This window comes from Physella acuta, unplaced genomic scaffold, assembly GCF_028476545.2.
Source record: "Physella acuta isolate Inbredline_101_S28 unplaced genomic scaffold, ASM2847654v3 ptg000844l, whole genome shotgun sequence".
Taxonomy (NCBI): domain Eukaryota; kingdom Metazoa; phylum Mollusca; class Gastropoda; family Physidae; genus Physella; species Physella acuta.
In genome coordinates this window covers 34,639-57,532 of record NW_026732361.1, presented here as the reverse complement: position 1 = coordinate 57,532, position 22,894 = coordinate 34,639, and the positions used below count along the sequence as shown (strand labels likewise).

Genomic DNA, 22,894 nt, shown 5'->3' with positions numbered 1-22,894 from the left:
GTCACAGCTTCCAGTCTTCTAGTGGTGTGACCGTCCAACTGTCACAGCGTCCAGTATTCTAGAAAAGTTTCTTCAGCACTCCCTGCCTGCGCCAACAGCTCACACCACGTTTGAACCAACCACTTTGCCCATCAGGACATCTGGTAAATCAGGTTAGCCTTGTTGTGTTCTGTATGTTGCACTTGTTTAACATGCAATGATGTGCCTGATTATTTAGCGCAGTAGGCAAAACTTATTAAAACGCCCCCTTTCACACATATTACTTTTTAAAAAATGTGTAAGAAAACAACACATTTATAGTGGCATTAATTTATTATCAATTGCATGAGCATTACAAGCTGACTACAAAATTAAAATTTTCTTGCCGTCTTCCTCGCAAAAAGTGTCAACTAATTCCTTCTATGCCAGTGTCGAAGCGTAATTACATTACATTATCATTGAAATGTCTGCTAAGTCTGCAAGTCTGCTTAGCGACATTGTTTTAATTTCAATTTTGAAAAACTGCGTTCTCCAATAGACACAAACACTGGAAGTGTTAAAAGTATTCTCAAGGAAACAACATATGGTAAAACCTTAGTTTATTCGCGTCGGTTATTATTTCGGAAAGGTTATAGCAGTAAAAAGCAGTAAAACAATGGCAAAGTCTGTCAAACAGTTCTGGAATCCACCGGAAGGACTGTAAACCATACTTTATTTGGCGCCATTTTTATTTTTAATACAGGTTTAAAATTTGGCTATATTGATTTTAATTGCATGTTAAATACTGCTTTACCAATCATTATGTATTGCTAATTATTTTTAAGTGTTTCTGCTAAATATTTCTGCTGCTAAACATTCTTCTTGACATTTTTACTATTTTCGTAATCATTTTTACTACGCCTAGCAGCTAGTTAGATCCAATTAATTGATTGCTGCAAAACCTCTGCAAGTCAAAAACATTAAATAAATTACAACATTTGACTTTTTTTTAAAATATATTTTTAGATCCCTAACTCAAATCTACGATTATGTTTATTCCTGTTTCCCTAAGTTGATTAAAAAATTAAAACATTAATTTACAACAATAGGCTTTATTTATATTTCAATGGTCAAATAAGGTTTACTGTAACTTATGTTTACGAAATTCAACAAACATTACCGGATAATTTCAGACGCTAAACTAAGGTTTTAACCAACATTTGGTACACCATTTTCCAATTTTGGTTGAACAATATACAGAAGCACATCTGATGCTGACATAGGCTTTGGAAGCCTACGAGCTACAACTTGAAGCTCATTGCAAAGATCATCTTTATTAGCGTTAAGCGTTTCTAAACTTTTGCAGTCAGTAAGTTTATCCAGGGGCGTAGCGAGGGGGGGGGGGGCGGGGGGTGCGGACCGCACCGGGTGACACCATTTAGAGGGGTGACACCAAGGCAAAAAATAGCAAAATATGTAGAGAAAAACTCGAGGGGGGGGTGCAAATCGAAAGTTTGAGGGGGGGGGGGTGCAAATCGAAAACTCGAGGGGGGGGGGGGTGCAAATCGAAAGTTTGAGGGGGGGTGCAAATCGAAAACTCGAGGGGGGGGGTGCAAATCGAAAGTTTGAGGGGGGTGCAAATCGAAAATTTGAAAGTTTGTCCCTGGGAAGGGTCTCTATGCCTCTGGGGGGGGGGGGGGTGACACCATTAAGTGCCGCACCGGGTGACACCCGACCTCGCTACGCCACTGAGTTTATCTGCTGGTGTCTTTTTGTTGATATCTGATATATCATTAAGGAAGCCACAAATAATATTATGTTGTTCTAATAGTTGGAACATCTCTTCAATAGACTGTAAACCCATGTTCGAGATAGTATGGTGAATTCTTCTTTGAAAATCCGTTTAAGATCTTGCGGTGCCAACAATTAAATGAGTTTGAAAATCCAAATCTCTGCTTGTCTACCGAGATTTCTAATTCAGTTGGAGAAAACAAGACTTACAAACCCTATTAAAAAATAAAAAATGCACGTGTTTGAGAACGCCACATCATGTGGTGGAGCCACCAGTAAATAATCATTAAAGCTAGATAACCATTTGAAACGGCCGACGACCCAAAGGAGAGCGCCAAACGTGGTAGATAATAATAATAAACGATATATTTTTATACAGTAGAAAAAAAAAATTCAGACTGCTATTTGGTAATTCGGATTTATTTAATTGTTTTCTTCATCAATTTAATGCCACCAAAATAATAAACCGAGAGTGATCTCCCCTAAACTTTCTCGAATATTCTTATATAACGCTACGGGGGATGGCAACGCGGGATATAGACATGATTTTAATCAATTTTTAATTATTTTAACTTTTTAAAATATAATAGAATCTCGTAGAAAAAAAAAAAGAATTGCGCACCAAGTGAATGCCCCTTTAGACAAACTCACCCCTCCCAATGGATGCGACCGAATTGACGAGAATCCTTCCATCATGTTGTTGACATGGATTAAGATTTTAGATTTTGCAATCAAATTTTAAAAATAATAAAAAAGACAACTTAAGCCTAGAAATAATTCAGAAATTTAATATTTTTAGAATCAATGTTATAAAAGTTGCAAATCCAGAGAACTTAAAAATACTTTTTTTTAGTTTAAGGCTACATCTCTATTTATTTTCATCAAGACTAAGTTATAACCCTATGTTTCACTTTTGTAAGACAAACATTTGTTGGCTGTACAAGAACTCCGTGATCGAATTTTGACAGCCCCATATCATAGTTTTTTTGTTTACAAAAGAAACTTATCGAATAAAGTTGTAAATAATAATGCTAATTTAAATCATATGATCTAGTTCTGCATGTTTTTGTTTACAATTTGTACAATAGAATTTATGCTAAGCTATCGAATAGCAGAAATGCCATTGTTTATATCGCCATTACACGTGAAAACCAAATTGTTTTTTTTTTTTTGAAAATTTGTAATCACCGAAAATATTAAAAACATCAAATACATCCCATCTTTAGTAAAGTCCGAAAAATTTATTTAATTTTAAATAAGCCGTGCATGATTTTTAAAATGTTTAATGGACCTTTCGAATACCTTTGAGACTTTTCTCGCTGGCGTCCATTGCTGAGTCGTCGACAAACTGTTATGTTAAAAAAAAAGTCTGTGTAAATAATCAGATATTCCAGAGCCAAGAAACGCCGCATCGACTGAGTTGGGTTAAGGTGGCACTAACGTTTAAGGGTCAAGAATCGTCCATAAATGAGCGAAATGGGGGGGGGGGGGGGCGTTATTTTGTGAAACCGTGTGTGATGAGGGGGAGGTTCAAATAGTATGACGTCACACTTTCGCATATTAAAAAAGAAATGTTAGAAAACGAATGTTAGCCTTTATTTCGCGTTTTAGAAAACTGTTCTAGTAAATTGTAGCCTAATAGAAATTAATTACAATACTCGATATTGACCGAACTCAAAATATGGCCAAATTACAATACATTTATTTATTTCAAATAATTTTTTCATACACCTTGATAGGGATATTGTAAAATAAAAAACCAACAGGTCTACCACAATAGTTATTGTTCAGCAGTAACTAGCGCACGCCGTAGCCTAGAAAAATAACAAAATCTAAATGAGCCGTAGTGTGAAAGATAGGCAAACGTTCAAACCATCTCCATGACTTGTTGCTCTTCTTTAAATAGTCAAAAAGTGATGCCCGTAAAGCTCCACTACATAGATTTGTACTAAGGAATTTAAATAACTTTAGCGTTTTTTAATTATTAATTTTAAAAAGTCGAACTAAAGAATGCCATAGATATAAAAAGTAATTTATTTGAAATTAATAATACAAAATAACGTAACAATAAATAAAACACGAGAAACTATTACCAATATCAAGCTTCGATTTTTTTTTTACTTTTTCGTATACAGAATATAGCAGTGGCGTATTAAGTTCGGGTGTCACCCGGTGCGACAACTAATGGTGCCTTCCCGCACGCACTCCTACCCCCCCCCCGCACCTGAAAGAAAAAATATGTATATGTTTGTGTGTGTATATATGTTCCATATAGATGCATTTTTTAAGCTACGTACTTTTGAATGAACTTCTTTTTTCAAATTTTAATTAGGGAAATGACTAATACAGCGAAAAATATTTTTTACAACGTTTGAACCCGCTTGAAGCTCTTTACCTTTTATGGGTATACTAAATTTGTAATTAAATTATTATATTTCACATAATCCATAGTATAACAAACACAAAATTTAAAGATCAAACTGACTTAAGGCGTGAATTAATTGTTTCAAAAAGTTTTGATCTCTTTTCATGGCGACAAAAAACATCAAAATTTGTCAATCAGTTCTATTCATCTGTTGATCGCTTTTTATTGCTTTTGGTGTCCATTATTAATTTTTGTCTCTTAAGTTTTTTTTTAATTAATTTATTTACAATGGATTAATACATTTCAAAAGTTGTGTTATTTTGTAATACCTAGTTTTGAATAGCAATTCAAAACAAAATGTTTTCATTTAACTTATTACATAATGAAAAAAATTAATGATAATGACACAAATCCGTGTAAAATATATAAATTGATTTCAGCCATATATCAAACAACTTTTATTAGAATAGAAAAAATAATAACCAATTAAAGACTGTTGACACTATCTAACTGACCATGTTGACCCCAACTAAATGGCCATGTTGACACTATCTAACTGACCATGTTGACACAATCTAACTGGGCATGTTGACCCCAACTAAATGGCCATGTTGACACAATCTAAATGGCCATGTTGACACAATCTAACTGGCCATGTTGACACTATCTAACTGACCATGTTGACACAATCTAACTGACCATGTTGACACTATCTAACTGACCATGTTGACACAATCTAACTGACCATGTTGACACAATCTAAATGGCCATGTTGACACAATCTAACTGGCCATGTTGACACAATCTAACTGACCATGTTGACACAATCTAACTGGCCATGTTGACACAATCTAACTGACCATGTTGACACAATCTAACTGTCCTTGTTAACCCCATCTAACTGACCATGCCATTTCCGAGTATATCTTTACTATGTGAACGGCCAATCGACACATGAATTTTATATGAATCTACACTGTTGTTGAGTGATTGCAAATTATTTGATTAGAGGTAATACATTAATGATGTCACACTTTTTGGACGATTTTACCCCCCCCCCCTCCCCTCCGTCACACATTGTCACCTCTCCTAAAATGACGTCTCACCTCAGCCTACAACATCCCTTTAAATTGCAGTTGAATTTTTCTTAAGACATCGATACTTTTCTACAATCTTGTCTGAACTCTGTCAACATAGAGTATTTTAATCTATTTTTATTACAATTTATTCAAAAAGTTTTCTAAAACGCGAAATAACGGCTAAAATTCGTTTTCTAACATTGCTTTTTTCATAATGCAAAAGTGTGACGTCACACCATCTGACACCCCCCACCCCTCATCACACACCGTCATAAAATTACGGACCCCCTACCCCCTACAAGTGTGACGTCTTTTATGAACGACCCCTTACACTGATATTACATTTGATTTGAATATCGTTTATATTTCTTAGGATTAGTCGAAATGGAATTCAAACTGCACAGGCTGGATTTTCCCATTGGACTGCTCTTAATTTTCTTAATGTTGAGAATTGGTGTGCAATGTCACAAGCAGAGACCCGTGGTGGAAAATGGTAGTTTCCAATATGACAGGTACCGAAAAGTCAGGCCGGCCGGTAGTAAACTGTCAGTATCGACAGAGTTGGAGTTTGAAAACATTGTGCCAACAGAAGGTTTACTAGAGAAATACACTTTGACCGGTTTCATTAAATTCCAATGGACGGACAAGGTAACTCTAAAGCCAATAGTAAATTAAATCATAAATACGATTTATTTTACGCGTGGTTTCTGTATAAATGATTTTTGAAAACTTTCATTTTATGAGCAGGCCTTTATCTGGGATCCTTCAATTAACAACGATATAGATGAGCTTGAACTTCAGAAAGAAAAAATTTGGCATCCTCGGTTAAGTTCACAAAACATGGACGATTTCTTCCAAGATGATAAGAGGTAGTTAATTTTCTCATCAATATCATTAGTTTATATAATCTTTTCCTGTGATTCGCCAGATTATTTCTGCTGATACAACATTTCAAATTAACTATTCTTTTGATTTTTAAAATAAGTAGCAATTTCAATAAACTGAAGTGCAAATACTTGTACATGCTTATATTAGCTTACTTATTGTTACCAGTATTAAAATTTGTTTGCTTGATGGTATCTGTGCATATTGTGTTTGACACTACAGTTAATACCAGTCTATTAATTCATCTATAGCCCTGTGAAGGTAAACAATCGTGGATTAATCACCTGGAAACCCAAATTTCAACTAACAACAAAATGCAAAAACGCGTTATTCAACTATCCATTTGATGAGGTCACTTGCATAGTGCAGGTCTGAATTGGATGGGCTTGTATTGTGTGTTTGTGTGTGCGGTGGGGGGGGGGGGTGTGATAATTATTAAAATAAGTAATTTACAAGGGTAACTGAAGAATTGGGGTAATGTCTTTCAAACGGGTGGGAAGACAGTTTTACAGTTGATAAACAACTCTTGTCTTGGGAAAGAAGCGATCGCTTTTAGCTATAGAGGACGGTGGGTCGATGTTTATTCTGTAAGTGAATGGGTCGTGTGCAAGCGCAATTAATTAGCAACACTAACATTTTAATTATTGTATTGGTGAGTTAGTGTTAGTATGTTATTAATGTTAATTTAACAAGTTTTTATTGCAGCTTATGGAAACCCAATGTTCCACACAAGAGCTGGAGTTCAATAGTCTAAATAAATTTGAAAAGGAACCATGTAAGGAGGATAGCCCATGGGAAGAGTTGACAATAAATGTCACCGCATCGCAAGTAACGATAAATAGCAAAACCTTTCCTGACATCAATGTAAGTACATCTAAACATCTATACTTCTATAATCCGTGCATACCCACATGCAGTTATAGCATTGTTGTAAGCAGCAGAAAATCTAACCCACAGACAGAGCCACACATAAATTGCAGTCAAGTTCGAGTGATACTATTAATTACTTTATCGGCATATCGTTGTCCCGACTCTATATTAAAATCTGAATACTAAGCAAGCAACAAACATAACATAAACTACAAATAATTTATCATAGCCTTGATAAAACTATTTAATTTTCAAACAGCAGTTGTATACATAAATAATTTAGATTGCCTTCTGGTTAAATGCTTGATTGTAGCCTATAACAAAGCTAAAATCTTTTAGTGCACGATTAGACAAAATATTGGCTTACATGTGACATGAAATCGGATTTACTTTTTTATCATAAAATGAAATAATATGTTAAGGAACTAATTTTTTTTTTCATTTTTGATCTTTTAGTCGGAAATTTAGCTATACTATAGAGCAATCATTTTACACTTACAATATTCTCACTTTTTCCCCAACTATTGCAGATGGTGTTAAAACTGTACCGACGTGTGTACTACATTTTATTGATCCTCATCGTCCCAATAATTATATTCGCCATAATAAATATCCTGATCCACGCCATTCCGCCGCTGATTGGAGAAAGAATCAGCTTCGGTAATATTTAAATTTTTCTAAGCTATATTTTTACGGAAAATGACCCCGCCCCCCAACACTTCAAACAATGCCACCCTCCTACATTCTCCCATTACGCACCTGACTCAGGGAGGTGTAAAAATAGAGGCGTATCTGGAGGAGGCAGGAGCGCCCTAGGCGCCGACCTTAGGGGGCGCCAACAGGGGTAGATTTTTTTTAAAGCTCATTTTAAGCTGCAGTTTTTAATTATAAACAGTCAAAGTTAAGAAATTTAACGACTGTAAGCCTTTACATACTGATTTAACTGTTTTCTACTTTACCAATAGTAATAATAAAAAAAAAAAACAATTGTGTAACCGTAAAAAAGAAGTGACGTTAAAACCGCTCCACCAATTTATTTCAATATGGTTCGTGGGGGGGGGGCGCATCCATTTTCTCCTAGATGAGTGGGGCGGCGCTTTTTTTGCTGAATAAAATCTGAAGGATTTGGTGAGTAGATAACCAATTGTACTAAAGCGTATTGTGCGATTGTGAACATTTAAAAAAAAAATCATTAAATAACGTTTTAACAACAAGCTTTTATTTAGTAATGCACTAAAAAGTAGAAAATAAATTATACACTACTATTTAAATTAAACAGACAGAGGAAGTGAGTTAAATAAAAGCTTGTAAAAATTTCATTAAAAAATTTCATAAAAAAGTTTTAAAAACAAGCTTTTATGTAATGATGCACTAAAAAGTAGAAAAGAAATTATACACTACTATTTAAATTACTATAATGAAAAGCGTGAGTCACTTTAGTACTTTAGTACATATTGGATACCTTTACTAATATTTGAGAAGAGACCCACGCTTTTCTTTATAGTAATTTAAATAGTAGTGTATAATTTATTTTCTACTTTTTAGTGCATCATTACATAAAAGCTTGTTATTAAAACGTTTTTTATAAAAAAAAAATTTCAGTTCTTTACATGTTTTATTTACAATAGTGTTAAATGACTAAAAACCATTGCGGGTCTATTGAACGTGATGGCGCAGCTATTAAACCTGATGGCGCAGCTATTGAACGTGATGACGCGTGTGGTGTGGTTGGATAGACATGCCTACTAATTCGGTCCAAATTTTAATTAATTCATAAAAAATTAATTAGGCATCCAATTAAGTCAAATTTAATCTCAGATTGCATTGTCTTCATGTCTTGACCCACGTGCCAACTGTGAATCGTATCGGTCAAGTAGAAGTGACCGAATTTTTACTCTTGCGTTTCGATCTAGACTGACGACAGACAGACTGTCGACTGACGAGGAAGTGAGTTAAATAAAAGCTTGTAAAAATTGTTTTCATAAAAAAACGTTTTAATAACAAGCTTTTATGTAATGATGCACTAAAAAGTAGAAAAGAAATTATACACTACTATTTAAATTACTCTAATGAAAAGCCTTGGTCACTTTAGTACTTTAGTACCTATTTAATACCTTTACTAATATTTGAGAAGAGACCCACGCTTTTTTAAAATAGTAATTTAAATAGTAGTCTATATTTTATTTTCTACTTTTTAGTGCATCATTACATAAAAGCTTGTTATTAAAACGTTTTTTATGAAAAAAAAATTTCAGTTCTTTACATGTTTTATTTACAATAGTGTTAAATGACTAAAAACCATTCGGGTCTATTGAACGTGATGGTGCAGCTATTAAACCTGATGGCGCAGCTATTGAACGTGATGACGCGTGTGGTGTGGTTGGATAGACATGCCTACTAATTCGGTCCAAATTTTAATTAATTCATAAAAAATTAATTAGGCATCCAATTAAGTCAAATTTAATTTCAGATTGCATTGTCTTCATGTCTTGACCCATGTGCCAAATGTGAATCGTATCGGTCAAGTAGAAGTGTCCGAATTTTCACTCCTGCGTTTCGATCTAGACTGACGACAGACTGACGACTGACGACAGAGGAAGTGAGATAAATAAAAGCTTGTAAAAAGGGGTTAATGGCGTTGAAACCCGTTCTTCCAGCTTTGTAGATTTTGTCCAAAGTGGTGGGGGGCGCTTTTTCGCCAATAAAAATTGCAAGGAGTTATACTGTATTATTGAGAAGAAAATTTTTTAACACTTAGAAAAGAAACCATTTGTATTAAAGCTTATTGTGTAACCGAAAAATAAGAAAAAGTTGGTGGGTTGTGCGCTTGTTTGCGCTGAGTAGTGAAATCGCTTACTGGATTGCATTATCGTTTACTTGATTGCATTACATCTTGCGGAATCACTGTATTAAAGAGAAATAAATATCACGGTTTTTTGTATCGCTATCTGATCAGTAAAACAGTATACGATCGGAGCAGGTGGGTGGAATGTGATTATCTCTGCCGAAATTTTAAGAGCTAAGTAAATTAGTCTATTGTACCGAATAAATCAGTTTTATTGCTAGTTTATAAACAAGTCCTAATACTGCATTTGTATACAGTTAAGGCCACTAGACATATTAAACAAGGTAGAAATGGTAAACCACGGAGACTGCTAATGCGTTGTTACTTTGGTCAACCGAACTGATTTAAAACTGCAATATACATTGTTGAACGAGCTCTAAAGTAGACCAAATAAGCTTACACCTTCGACAAAAGACAATCTTAAGCAGTGGCTCGAAACTATTTTCGAGGTATTGAACCCCATAAGTTTCATATGCACATTCAGAAACACTGCTCTAAACTTTTGACTTTCTTCTTTTATTCGTTTCGGCTTCGTAGGCAACACATCGTCAACTCACTTGGTTTTAATAAAGATCGATCCTTAATAATCCATCCTTCCCCATCTCTATTTTAAACTATTTCCTTCATGACCTTTTGGGTCTCCCCATCTTCCTCTTTCCCCGTGGAATTCACACCAGCACCTGTTTATTGTTGTTACTTAACGTCTATCTGATATTGTACCCTAATCATTAGTAAAGGTATCCAATAGATACTAAAGTGACTCTCGCTTTTCTTTATAGTTATTTAAATAGTAGTGTATAATTTATTTTCTACTTTTTAGTGCATTACTTGACTACCCGGTCATCCCTTGGATAACTGTGGGTTTTGGGGGCATCAATAAATGACATCACGTCTGTCACTTATCACCACAAAAGAACCAGACCCTATTTTCAAAAAGACGTTTTTTTATCTTTTAAAAACACCGATTTCGGCTGAGCATGGGTCTGACCACACTATCCCTTCATATATGACGTCACATGTGACCTACTCAACTCTACTTCACCTGCCCAGTGTCCCGCCAAGTCTCAGACAACATGTTTTTATCGTTTAAAAAAAAAACGAATCCGGTCGAGCATGTCTCTGACCACACTATCCCTTCATATGCTTAGGACAAAGAAACAGATGAACTCTACCTGTATCCCGCCAAGTTCAGATAGTCAAATTTATCATTCACATCTAAAATAAACCGGGAGTGATCTCCCCTAAACTTTCTCGAATATTCTAATATAACACTACGGGGAATGGCAACTCGGTATATAGACATGATTTTTAATCCACTTTAAATACTTAAACTTTTTAAAATAGAATAAAATCTCGTAGAAAAAAGAATTGCACACCAAGTGAACGCCAAATAAAGATGTGCATAATAGTGCGCAACATTATTAGTACTTTATAAATTTACATGACTTTTTTGAGAAATCGGAAATAGCGTAAATTAGTACTTCCGGTCAACGGAAATTACAGAAGGTAGATAATTAGATCTTTTACTTACATGTGAAATTTCATTTATCTGTTTGAAATAGTACTCAAGTTATAGGCTTTTGAAAAAATCAAAGTAGAAAAAGTACCACTTCCGGTTATCGGAAATCGCTCAAAAGTTGAGACGGATCTACGATTTTGATAAAATACTTATATATGAAATTTCATCAACCTAGCTGTAACGGTACTCAAGTTATCGTGTTTACACACAGACAGACAGACACACACACACAGAGACATACGGACAAGATTGCAAAATTATGTTTTTCCGTATCAGTGAGGTTTAAAACGTCGAGATTTGTAAAAATCTCGATTTTTTTTGCACGTTTACAAGACTTTCTCTATACTTCGTATATACGAGAAAGTAAAACAAAATTGAAAAAAATAAATAATTTTAACATTGAAAGCCTATTGCACTAACAACTTAAATATAATTTAATACTATGAGTCTCCTTATGCAACTTGATTTACGCGCATATGCCCTATCTAGATCTAGATCTACGTCTGGTAACTTTCAAATTAAATTTTATCTTAAATTAGCCAATTGCATAGCTAAACAAACAAAGATTTATATAAAATAATGAAGGTCTGAAAAAGTTTAGTATACAAACTCATTATACAAACTCATTATTATCTAGATCTAGATAGACTTATCTAGATTCTACGATTGGTTTGGTTAAGTCTTGTTTTCCGTAACTCTAGAATCTAGATCTAGAACATAGATAGATAAATCACTTGTATTATTCTTGAATTAGATGATCCGTGAAGCTAAAATTCAAAGTTTAATATCAAATATTTACGGACTAAAAAAGCTTAATAAAGAAACTCAATAAATTATTCTGATTTTAAAATAATTTGGTTCGACCTAGATCTAGATTCTAGATCTTTAAATAACTTTCTTATCCACCTGATATTTAGATCTATAAATAACTTTCTTGGACAGATTGTAGAGCTAGAGAAATTTATTGTAAAACTAAATGAAAAAGACAGTTGAAAATTTATATAAGTGTTGGAACGTAATAAATACAGCAAACAGAAAAATAGGTTTAGAACGCGTTAAACTTTGGAATGTGAACACAATCTTCGATGGGAGCAGCCATTGTTGATGTAAAAAGTAAACACATCATGTGACGTCACTATTCAGTCAAAGTTAAGCCATTCTTAAGTTAAGCCATAGTGCTGACCACACTATCTCTTCATATGCCGAGGTCACAGAAACAAGTGAACTCTACTTCACTTGCCCCATAGACCGTCAGGTTTGAAAAGGAAACTTTTTACTTGGTGTGCAATTCTTTTTTTTTACGAGATTCTATTCTATTATAAAAAGTTTAAGTAATTAAAAATGGATAACAAATATTGTCCTGAGTTACCATCCCTCGTAATCTTATATTAGAATATTCGAGAAAGTTTAGGGGAGATCACTCCCGGTTTATTTTACAAGCTTTTGTTTAACTCACTGTCTCTGTCGTTCTGTCTGTCGTCAGTCTAGATCACGGGTTCCCAACCTGGGGGTCGCGACCCCCTTGGGTGTCGCGAAGGTCTTTCTGGGGGGTCACCAACTGGTATACTAAACCTTAGTAATTTGAAACAAAACATAAATATTTAGAAGAATTTTTTAAATTCGGCTTCATTAACATCACTGGAAATGTAATAGAGAAGAAACAAAGCGCACTATACAAAGTTGTTCTCAGTCACGAATCTATGAAATCTTCAAAACTAAAACGCCATTTGAGACGAGTCATTCGTAACACACCAAAAAATATATGGAGTTCTTTCGTCGGTAAGAAGCTAGTTGCAAACGCCAGAGACTTGATCGAACAGGAAGTTTTCACCAGCATTAGTGCAAGCATCAAATGAAGTCGCGATAGAAAATGCCAAGCAAAAAAAAAGACAGGAGAAAATCTCATCATAACACATTTTTATCGAAATTAAGCTTTCACCACTGTTTGCTTTTCAAGTTGATAAATCAACAGACGTTGTGAGGGTTGATGAATATCCAAGAAATGCACAACACAATTGCAGTTAGATATCACAGTCCTTTATTTCTCTATCCTTCAGTCACCAAATCAACCTGCCTTCTTTCGTGCCCAACCTTCAACTGCCCGCCGCATTCATTCCTACACACCACTTTCTCCCGCTCACAACACAGCCACTGTCACCCGACCAGTCGCTTCCCTTGTACCCTCGTTCACTCCGTACAACAACATACACGTCAACACACCCGGCCTCGCGTCACACTACAAGCTACATACACACACGCAGTGACCCGTTCCACGTATTCACCTTTCATACACATTACATCACCACATACCCTCCATCTGTCCCTAGCTGATGCAATCAGCGGAATTATCAACACAGAAACAAAAAAAAGAAAACCAACAATTCAACAGAATATGTACATATTACATTCCAGATAATAGCTACATAGTAGCTCTATAGAGAACATTTGAGATATGTTTAAACATCATACATAAACGACAACCGATCGTTGCCTCGGCACCACCCATGCAATCCAACATCAGCCTCTGCAAGGACATCATGATTTACATTTCTCGTATTTAACAATTAACAATACACAGTAAACATACATACGAAAGAACCTTAACAAAGGATACCGGTACTTGTTTTCAACTTTGGTAGCGACGTCGATTGTTCTCTCCTTCGGTATAACTTGTCGAAAGACGACATACTTCATAATGTATATTGTAGAACAAATGTCTTACAAGTGTGTTGTCTCACCGTCGTCTTGTTGTGTGCTCCGTCCCAGACTGTGACCAGATCAAATATCACCTTACCGCTGCATTAGAATGATAGTTTTTTTGGTATGGTCTCTCTCCCGATATCATTCCCGATGATTACGTCGAATGATCCCCGTTCGAACACTAAGGCTCGGACTTGTCCCGTCACATACGGTGATTTAATGTTTATCAGTGCTATCGGTAGGCGTATGACCGTGCCACCAAACACCTCTACCATTTTCCATTCACCCGTGTATTGGTGCTGTTCAACATAGCTACTTTTTACAGCAATAGTAGAGCACCCCGTGTCTCTCACCGCCTCTACCGTATGAGCTCCCACATTCACCATTAGCGTTGGTATTTTCGGTGTGATCTGTAGTAACGGTGCTTGTTCTACACCCTCCTTATCTGGACTACTGTTGTAATCATTGTTATGATTACCGTTCTGCCGCGGTCTATGTTGTTGGCTGTAATAACTGTGTGCCGCATGAGTGTTTGTGTCTCTGGGGTATTCTTGACCCGCAGCCTGGTTACTGACCCCAACGTTTGAATTTCTATGCAGACAGTTCCTAATCATGTGACCTGGTTGTTGGCAGTTAAAACATCTCCCAACGTATCTTGTGCCGTTGGTTTGTGTTCCATATCTCATTGGCCGACGATTGTCATATCCGTAGTTTCCTGCCTCTAGACCAACATACTCCGCTGTATCGCCTGTCGCCTTCGCGTAGAAGATTGATTCATACTCTGATTCTTTGTTAGCTATTGGTCTATCCGTGTGTGCAATAACGTACTTTTGGCAGTGGTCAGTGAGTTCCTTTAGAGTGGTGGGCTTCCTTTCCTGTATGTAACTTAGTAGCTGCTTATCTACTGAATTTAATACTTTGTCTATCAATATGAATTCAATTATATTCTCCACTTTCATCTCCACTCTAGCCGTTTCTAGCCACTTCATAAACGTGGTTTTTAGATCCAACACGTAGTTCTTGAAGTCCTCCGCTTTGGATGGTAGTCTGTTGTGAAACTTTTTCCTATACGAGTCTTCATTATGTAAGAAGAACTCAAGGAGAGTTTCCTTTAATGTTCTGTAGTCTTTCATTTGATCCTCACTCAGGCCCTGACATGCATCCAATGCCTTCCCTCCTATTAAGACAAGGAGTTGAGTTCCCCACTGCGTATTGCTCAAGATTGTCGTCCTCGCCACTGTCTCGAATCTCCTGATGTACGCATCTATGTTTTCCGAATCTTCCTGAAATTTCGGCAACTTTGATAGGATGTTTTGATGGTTCATGTCTATGTGTGGTATGTTTTTCATACCTTCATTCTCCATTCGTGCCAGTTCGAATTCCTGCCTTTCTTTTTCGATCGCTGCTTCCGCCTTCATTCTTTCCACCTCTATTCTTGCTTCTGTCTCCATCTTTTCTCTATCCCTCCTGCACCATCTGTCCCTCCTTTCTTCACTCTCATTCATTCTTTTCTCCACCCACTCGTCCAACTTCTCTCCCTCGTATCCGTTGCTTTTGCCCAGCCTATACATCTCTGACAAACTCATTGGTTCCTCCATAATTCAACTAATTCAAAAACTCAAAAAGTTGTCACTTACAGGAGATCTGTTCTATTCCCCAATTGTGGGTACCCCGCAGCTCCACCAAGTGTGTGAGGGTTGATGAATATCAAAGAAATGCACAACACAATTGCAGTTAGATACCACAGTCCTTTATTTCTCTATCCTTCAGTCACCAAATCAACCTGCCGTCTTTCGTGCCCAACCTTCAACTGCCCGCCGCATTCATTCCTACACACCACTTTCTCCCGCTCACAACACAGCCACTGTCACCCGACCAGTCGCTTCCCTTGTACCCTCGTTCACTCCGTACAACAACATACACGTCAACACACCCGGCCTCGCGTCACACTACAAGCTACATACACACACGCAGTGACCCGTTCCACGTATTCACCTTTCATACACATTACATCACCACAGACGTGACTTCGTGTTCGAAGGGGGGGGGGGGGGGGGGGGGGTTGTACGGATGGTGCGCCATCTATGTTTAGCTCAAAATCGGGCTTTCAGAAAACAGAAAAGATTTAGCTCCCTAACCACTGCCCTAACCAATCGACATCAAGAGTCCATTGCTAGTATAAGTCGTAAATTATATAAAATCTGGAACCTTCAAAGAAATGAGCAAAAACATTAATATAGATCACGAGGTTCTGCTCTTCTACACTACAGTACGCTGGCTGTCAAACGAAATGTTGTAAATTGTGTTTTGAATTGAAATCTGAAATCAAATTGTTCTTGGAAGTGCAAAGGAAACAAGACTTTTTGGTATACTTAAAACGACATAGAGTGGTTGGAGAGAGCATCAAGATTAGCTTAACCTGAAGCTTCAGGTTAAATGAACGAATATTATAACTTTCCATGATAATCTCGGGGCATTTTTATCAAAGTTGCAAAATCGGTAAAGAAAATAAATCTTGGAAATATTGTAAATTTGAGAAATTCTGCGGTGTGGTAGATGAATATGATTGTGAGATTATTAAAATTTTGCAAGAAGCGATTTCTGGGCATCTTGAATCTCTTGAAAACGAACTGCATCGCTATTTCTCTGAGCTGAAAAAAGAAGAATCTGCATTTACGCATTACCCATTCTCTTCTTTCCTTGATGTTGCCAGCATTCCCGATGAATTACAAGATGAATTCTTTGATTTGCAGAATGATTCCGAGTGAGATGAAAAACTGCAGACACAAATTTGGTGTAGTATTCACCATTCATACCCAAACGTAAAATTGATTGACTTTTCGAGAATATATTTTTTAAACACTATTCTTCGATTAAAAACAAAATTAAGATAATTATAATGACATAGGTTGGCGTTAACAAAAAATTTTTTTTATTTAAAATCTTAACCACGAAGGTTTAGTGAATAGTATGCAATTTTACTCATGCTATTAAAATAGTTATCAAGAGTAGTTCATAATGAAAGTCTACTAGAAAATCTTATTTTAGTGCTTATTAATTTCCATACTAATTTCGGCTTTTTAATTCTATGGGGGTCGCGGGTCACTTACTTTTTATAAAAGGGGGGTCGCCACTCGAAAAAGGTTGGGAACCACTGGTCTAGATCGAAACGTTCCAGCGAAATTTCGGACAATTCTAACTGACAGGTTTGTTTCAATGTTAGCACATGTGTCAAGGCATGAAGGTTGCTTGATTATTTGAATGGACACCAGTGAGTTGACGAGAATCCTTCCGTAATGTTGTTGACATGGAATAAAAATGTGCTTTTTAAGATTTAGGACCATACAAATAATAAAAGATAAAATTTCATTAAAAACTTAAGACTAAAATTAATTCAGAAATTTAATATTTTTAGAATTAATGCTATACAAGTTGCAGATCCAGAGAACTTGAAAATAATTTGTTGAGTTTAAGGCTACATTTCTATTTATTTTCATCAAGCCTAAGTTATAACCCGATGTTTTACTTTCGTAAGACAAACATTGATTGGCTGTAAAGGAACTCCGTGATCGATTTCTGACAGCCCCACTTTATAGTTATTTTGTTTACAAAACTTTGCAGATCAAGTTTTTAAATAACAATGCGAATTTAAGCATCATGACCTACTTTTTCTATTTTTAGCTTACAATGTGCACAATAAAATTTATGGCGGCCTATCGAATAGCAGGATGCCGTTGTTTATGTCGCCATTACACGCGAAAACCAAATTGTTTTTGCTTTTTAGCGCAATTTCTATTCTGGAGAATTGCGTTTATTAACCCGTCATTTCTGGATGGATGAATGGATGGATGTATGAATGTGTGTCCGCAGCTTTAAGTCGTATCTCCTCCTCAGCGAAGCAATATCGAGGACTAGTTCCAAAGCAATTATGTTAAGCAAGTTACGAGGATGAACATAGGCCATAAAAATTGCGGGTTTCTTTCATGGATTTCCCGGAAAAGCCAAAAAACCTCGAAAAAATGCAGTTTTTTGCCCATATCTCGGCAACCAGACCACTTAGCGACTTGAAACATGTACCAATCGATTTCTGCCATAATTTAGAACAATATTGCCGAAGAAAGTTTTCAAAAATATACTTTCGTTCGGTCACAAAAAATTTTTTGAATTAATTAAAATTTGGACCGAATAGTAGGCATTTTTATCCAACCACACCTAACGCGTCATCACGTTCAATAGCTGCGCCATCACGTTCAATGGCTGCGTCATCACGTTCAGTAGCTAGGCACGCAATGGTTTTTAGTCATGTAACTCTATTGTAAATAAAACATGTATTTTAACCAATGGTTTTACTAACCCTGCTCTTGATTTACGCTACGACAGAGCTATTTTTAGATAACATAAGGAAATTGCGCTTAAATGTCACTAGACTTTTTAATTAACTTGCTTTTTAATTTTTATTTAGTTACCAAAAATATTAAAAACATCAAATACATCCAATCTTTAGACAGACAGGATTTTATAACCATATTAATTGTAACTACGCCGTGCAAGACTTTTAAATTAATTTATGGACCTCTCAAATATCTTTGAGACTTTTCTCGCTGGTGTCCATTAATTGAAACTGTTTCCAAATTAGTAGGCTGTCTCATCAAAATATTCCACACTATAAGCCACGCGTCATCACGTTCTTTTGGTGCGCAATGGTTTTTAGTCATGCAACTCTATTGTAAATAAAAAATTGAAAGTTTAATATAAAAAAAAGCTTCTTAATAACAAGCTTTTATGTTATAAAGCACTAAAATTTAGAAAATAAATTATACACTACTATATAAATAACTTTTAAGAAAAGCGTGGTGAATAATTTAATTTCTACGTTTTAGTACCTTCTAACATAAAAGCTTGCTATTAATCGTTTTTAGCGCAATTTCCATTCTGGAGAATTGCGTTTATTAATCCCGTCATTTCTGGATGGATGTATGAATGTGTCGTATCTCCTCCTCAACGAAGCAATATCGAGGACTAGTTTTTTAATGAATTTGTTTTACGACATAGATTGTTTGCACGATTTAAATACTTTCTCTAAAAGCCTACTTCCTATACGAGAAAGTAACAACGAAGCTCATCCATTCAAGTATACAAAATAGATGAAATAGTTATAACATTTGTAAAATTGGTTTGCAAATCTCACGATCTAATTCTAAATCTGTTGTAACTTATTACATACTGCATTCATCGTAATCATCTTTTCCCGTTCGTGACCAAGACACATAGGGAAGATAAAGTATAGTTTATCTAATCCAATATGAGGGAATATTGTGGTCAGCACTAAGCTTAGATGCCTTTGTTTCTATAACGTGAGTTAGGTACCCATTGGGGTTGGATGGACTCAGGGACGTCCCTCGGCTCGAGCCCTGATTCCTAAATCAAGACTTTCGGGTTTGTAGCCGTAAGCTTTACAGTACGACCACGCCGTCTCTTACATACTGCGTTATTCTCTGATGTCCACAACCAAATTATATTGTAGAAAACTGAATCATACTTATAATTTACTCCTTTAAACTTTTAGGTACAACATTGTTGGTCACTATGTTATTGTTCCTGTCTCTGGCACCCAACTCAACCAGACCAAAAATGACGGGTTTGTTTTTTACGCTATTCGTCGCTTCTGCTGTCATATTGGTCGTCAACATCTTCATTGTCAAGCTCGCTTTTACGGTGGAGGTGAGTACAATTTTCTTCTGGGATAAGGGCAACCTTTTTTTTGTGCAAGAGTTTCCTAAGCATGAGGCCCGTCATTATATTGTTACACTGATGACACGATAACATTAATATACGAGAAAAATGGTCCGTTGAGGAAGGATACAACGGGCGCTAGGCTGATAGTGCTGTCTCTTTTCTCTAAACTAAAAACCACCCCCCCACACACACACCACCCCCCACCCCCACCCCCACCCCCATCCCCCCCAAAAAAAATGTCTACCGTCCCATTCAACGAAATATAATTATATACTTTTTCCAGTGTCCGCCCCCTCCACGAAAATTCTACCACCGCCCCCGAAAATTTCAAGTACCCCCACCCCTCTCCGGGGAGGAAAAAGTCTGAAAGAAACACTGGTGTCGCGCTTAGCCACTACGCGAAGAATTGCATTAAAGAAATTGCAAGAAAACCACTTTTTAGATTAGACACATTAATTAGGCGGTAATTTTATTATAGAGTATCGATGAGGAAATTTCTTTTGAGTTTGGGAGGGGGGGGGGGGGGGGGCTCAGACGTACTTACGCGGGGGTGGGGCTTTGCCCCTACCCGAAGAATTGTATGAAAGAAACTCTTCACGCAAACCACTTAGATTAGACAAAATCGCCTTTTTATTCAATGTTTACTCGAGAATCAATGACGTCTTATTACTGTGTGCATTCTCCGGCTTGATATTATTTTCGACTCTATGCTCAATACGACGTCATATTTCGTTTTTCGAATTACTGTGCATGTTTTTAATTTGCTTCTGTTTTCTCTAGAGCGTTCTTGTCAGATAGATACATACACAGATAGATACACAGACAGCGAAACTATTATTATAGATGGCCGCCATGAGCATAACATTCATGTGGGACCGACAGTAAATAGTAATATTTATATAGGACAGGCAAGTGGTAACATTGAAAAAAAAAATGGACATTATGACCTCAGTAAAAGCTTGTAAAAATGAATAACCCTATTCTCGTTTTTAACACACTTATTTCATCTTATAATGAAATAAGTAGATCACTAAGCACACTAAGAAGAGTAGTTAGGACAAAATCCTACACCTCGTTAAAGATGGAACGTTTTAAAATATCTTTTTCAAGCTCGATTTAATGAAACAATCTACCACAAACTTTCATTTTATTACTTTCTCGTATATACGTAGTATAGAGAAAGTCTTGTAATTGTGCAAAAAAAAAAAAAACTCGATTTTTACAAATCTCGACGTTTTACACCTCACTGATACGGAAAAACATAATTTTGCAATCTTGTCCGTATGTCTGTGTGTGTGTGTGTGTGTGTGTCTGTCTGTCTGTCTGTCTGTCTGTGTGTGTGTCTGTGTGTAAACACGATAACTTGAGTACCGTTACAGCTAGGTTGATGAAATTTCATATATTATTTTATCAAAATCGTAGATCCGTATCAACTTTTTAGCGATTTTCGATAACCGGAAGTGGTACTTTTTCTACTTTGAATTTTTCAAAAGCCTATAACTTGAGTACTATTTCAGATAGATAAATGAAATTTCACATGTAAGTAATAGATCTAATTCTCTACCTTCTTTCAAATTTTGAGTAATTTTCGTTGACCGAAAGTACTAATTTACGCTATTTCCGATTTCTCAAAAAACGCAAGTAAATTTATAAAGTATTAATAATATTGCGCACTATTATGCACATTTTGTTTCGGCGTTTGTTTGGCGCGCAATGTTTTTTTCTATGAGATTCTATTCTATTTTTAAAAGTTTAAGTAATTAAAAATCATGTCTACATTCCAAGTTATATAAGAACTAGCTGCATCCCGTGCTCCGCCACGGTAAATCTTTTTAAAATATACCAACTTTGGAACAGAACAAAACAAACAAAAACACAACACAAACAAAACACAACCACAACCACAACACAACCACATTACAACCACAACACAATCACAACACAACCACAACACAACCACAACCACAACACAACCACAAAACAACCACAACACAACCACAACCACAACCACAACACAACCACAACCACAACCACAACACACGGTAAATCTTTTTTAAATGTACCAAGTTGGGAACAGAACAAAACTAAATACAACACAAACGAACGCAAAGAAAAAACAAAAACGAAAAAACAAACACAACACTCAACATAAACTCAATTTAAATGTAATCATAAAGGCATATTGCTCACAGTCTATCCCGTAGCGCCAAATCGCGCCCTTTCCGAGCGCCGGCGGAAAATTTCGATTTACACCCTCCCACCTCCCTCAAACTTTCGATTTCCACCCTACCCCCCCCCCCTCTTGCTACGCCTCTGTTATAAAACCCCTAGCTTTTCCGCAAATAAATTAAAGGCAGTATTTAGAATATCCGTGTTTTACCGACCATATTGCACTTTATAAATTCATGCATTTTTTTCAGTACTTTTAAAAATTTACAATAATTTACAATTTTCATGACTAAAACCATTGCGCACCTAATGAACGTGATGACTTAATATAATAATGGAGAATAGTTGATTAAAAATTATAAGTAGCAAACATTACATTCAGTGAACATAATAAATAAAAAATAGCCTTTTATTAATCAATGCTAATTATAATATTCCAACAATAATGTACTCTTACACGTCTGCATAATTTGCATTCACATTTTGCTAATTATATTATTCCAACAATTATTCCGTCTTGCAGATTTTGCATTCACATTTTTAGCGTGAGTTCAATTTATTTTTAAAATACCTCCCTTGGCAAAATTACTAAACAGTTTAATTAGATTTTTCTAACCTACAGTTATTATGTTATTAAAATGTATCCACTTTTTCTAGGAATATTAACGAAAACTATATTTGACATTGATCCTTTTAATATGTTTTAGCAATGTGCGTGTATTTAATATCCTCTTTACGTTATGCAAAATTGTACAAACAGTGGAAATTATAAAATAGCTCTATGCCGCTATATAAACAAACCCTACTCTAATACTTATAATAAGACACTGCGGTGCACTGAAAAGCACAGCATGGTGCGTAGTTTACTTTTATAGTCCCAAAATCTATAGCGATGACGGACGGACGGACGGAAGGAAGGAAGGAAGGAAGGAAGGACAGACACAGCCCGCTTATATTATAGACTAGCTGCATCCCGT

The 22,894-nt window shown here is 35.9% G+C and overlaps 2 protein-coding genes across 2 annotated transcripts; one reads left to right on the top strand and one right to left on the bottom strand.

Annotated features, from left to right (window-relative positions):
- Positions 1-5,577: 5,577 nt before the first annotated feature.
- Positions 5,578-7,619, top strand: LOC131951985 (acetylcholine receptor subunit beta-like). The gene is made up of 5 exons (XM_059314460.1): positions 5,578-5,841; positions 5,941-6,062; positions 6,330-6,339; positions 6,784-6,942; positions 7,479-7,619. The coding sequence occupies exons 1-5, from the start codon at positions 5,578-5,580 to the stop codon at positions 7,617-7,619; spliced, it is 696 nt and encodes a 231-aa protein (XP_059170443.1).
- Positions 7,620-14,113: 6,494 nt separating this feature from the next.
- LOC131951984 (uncharacterized) lies at positions 14,114-15,610 on the bottom strand. Its single transcript, XM_059314459.1, has one exon. The coding sequence runs from the start codon at positions 15,608-15,610 to the stop codon at positions 14,114-14,116; it is 1,497 nt and encodes a 498-aa protein (XP_059170442.1).
- Positions 15,611-22,894: the final 7,284 nt, after the last annotated feature.

Coding starts and splice junctions, on each gene's coding strand:
- LOC131951984 (XM_059314459.1), bottom strand. CDS start 15,610: ATGGAGGAACCAATGAGTTTGTCAGAGATGTATAGGCTGGGCAAAAGC.
- LOC131951985 (XM_059314460.1), top strand. CDS start 5,578: ATGGAATTCAAACTGCACAGGCTGGATTTTCCCATTGGACTGCTCTTA. Junction 5,842..5,940: donor AATTCCAATGGACGGACAAG/GTAACTCTAAAG, acceptor TTTTATGAGCAG/GCCTTTATCTGGGATCCTTC. Junction 6,943..7,478: donor AAACCTTTCCTGACATCAAT/GTAAGTACATCT, acceptor CAACTATTGCAG/ATGGTGTTAAAACTGTACCG.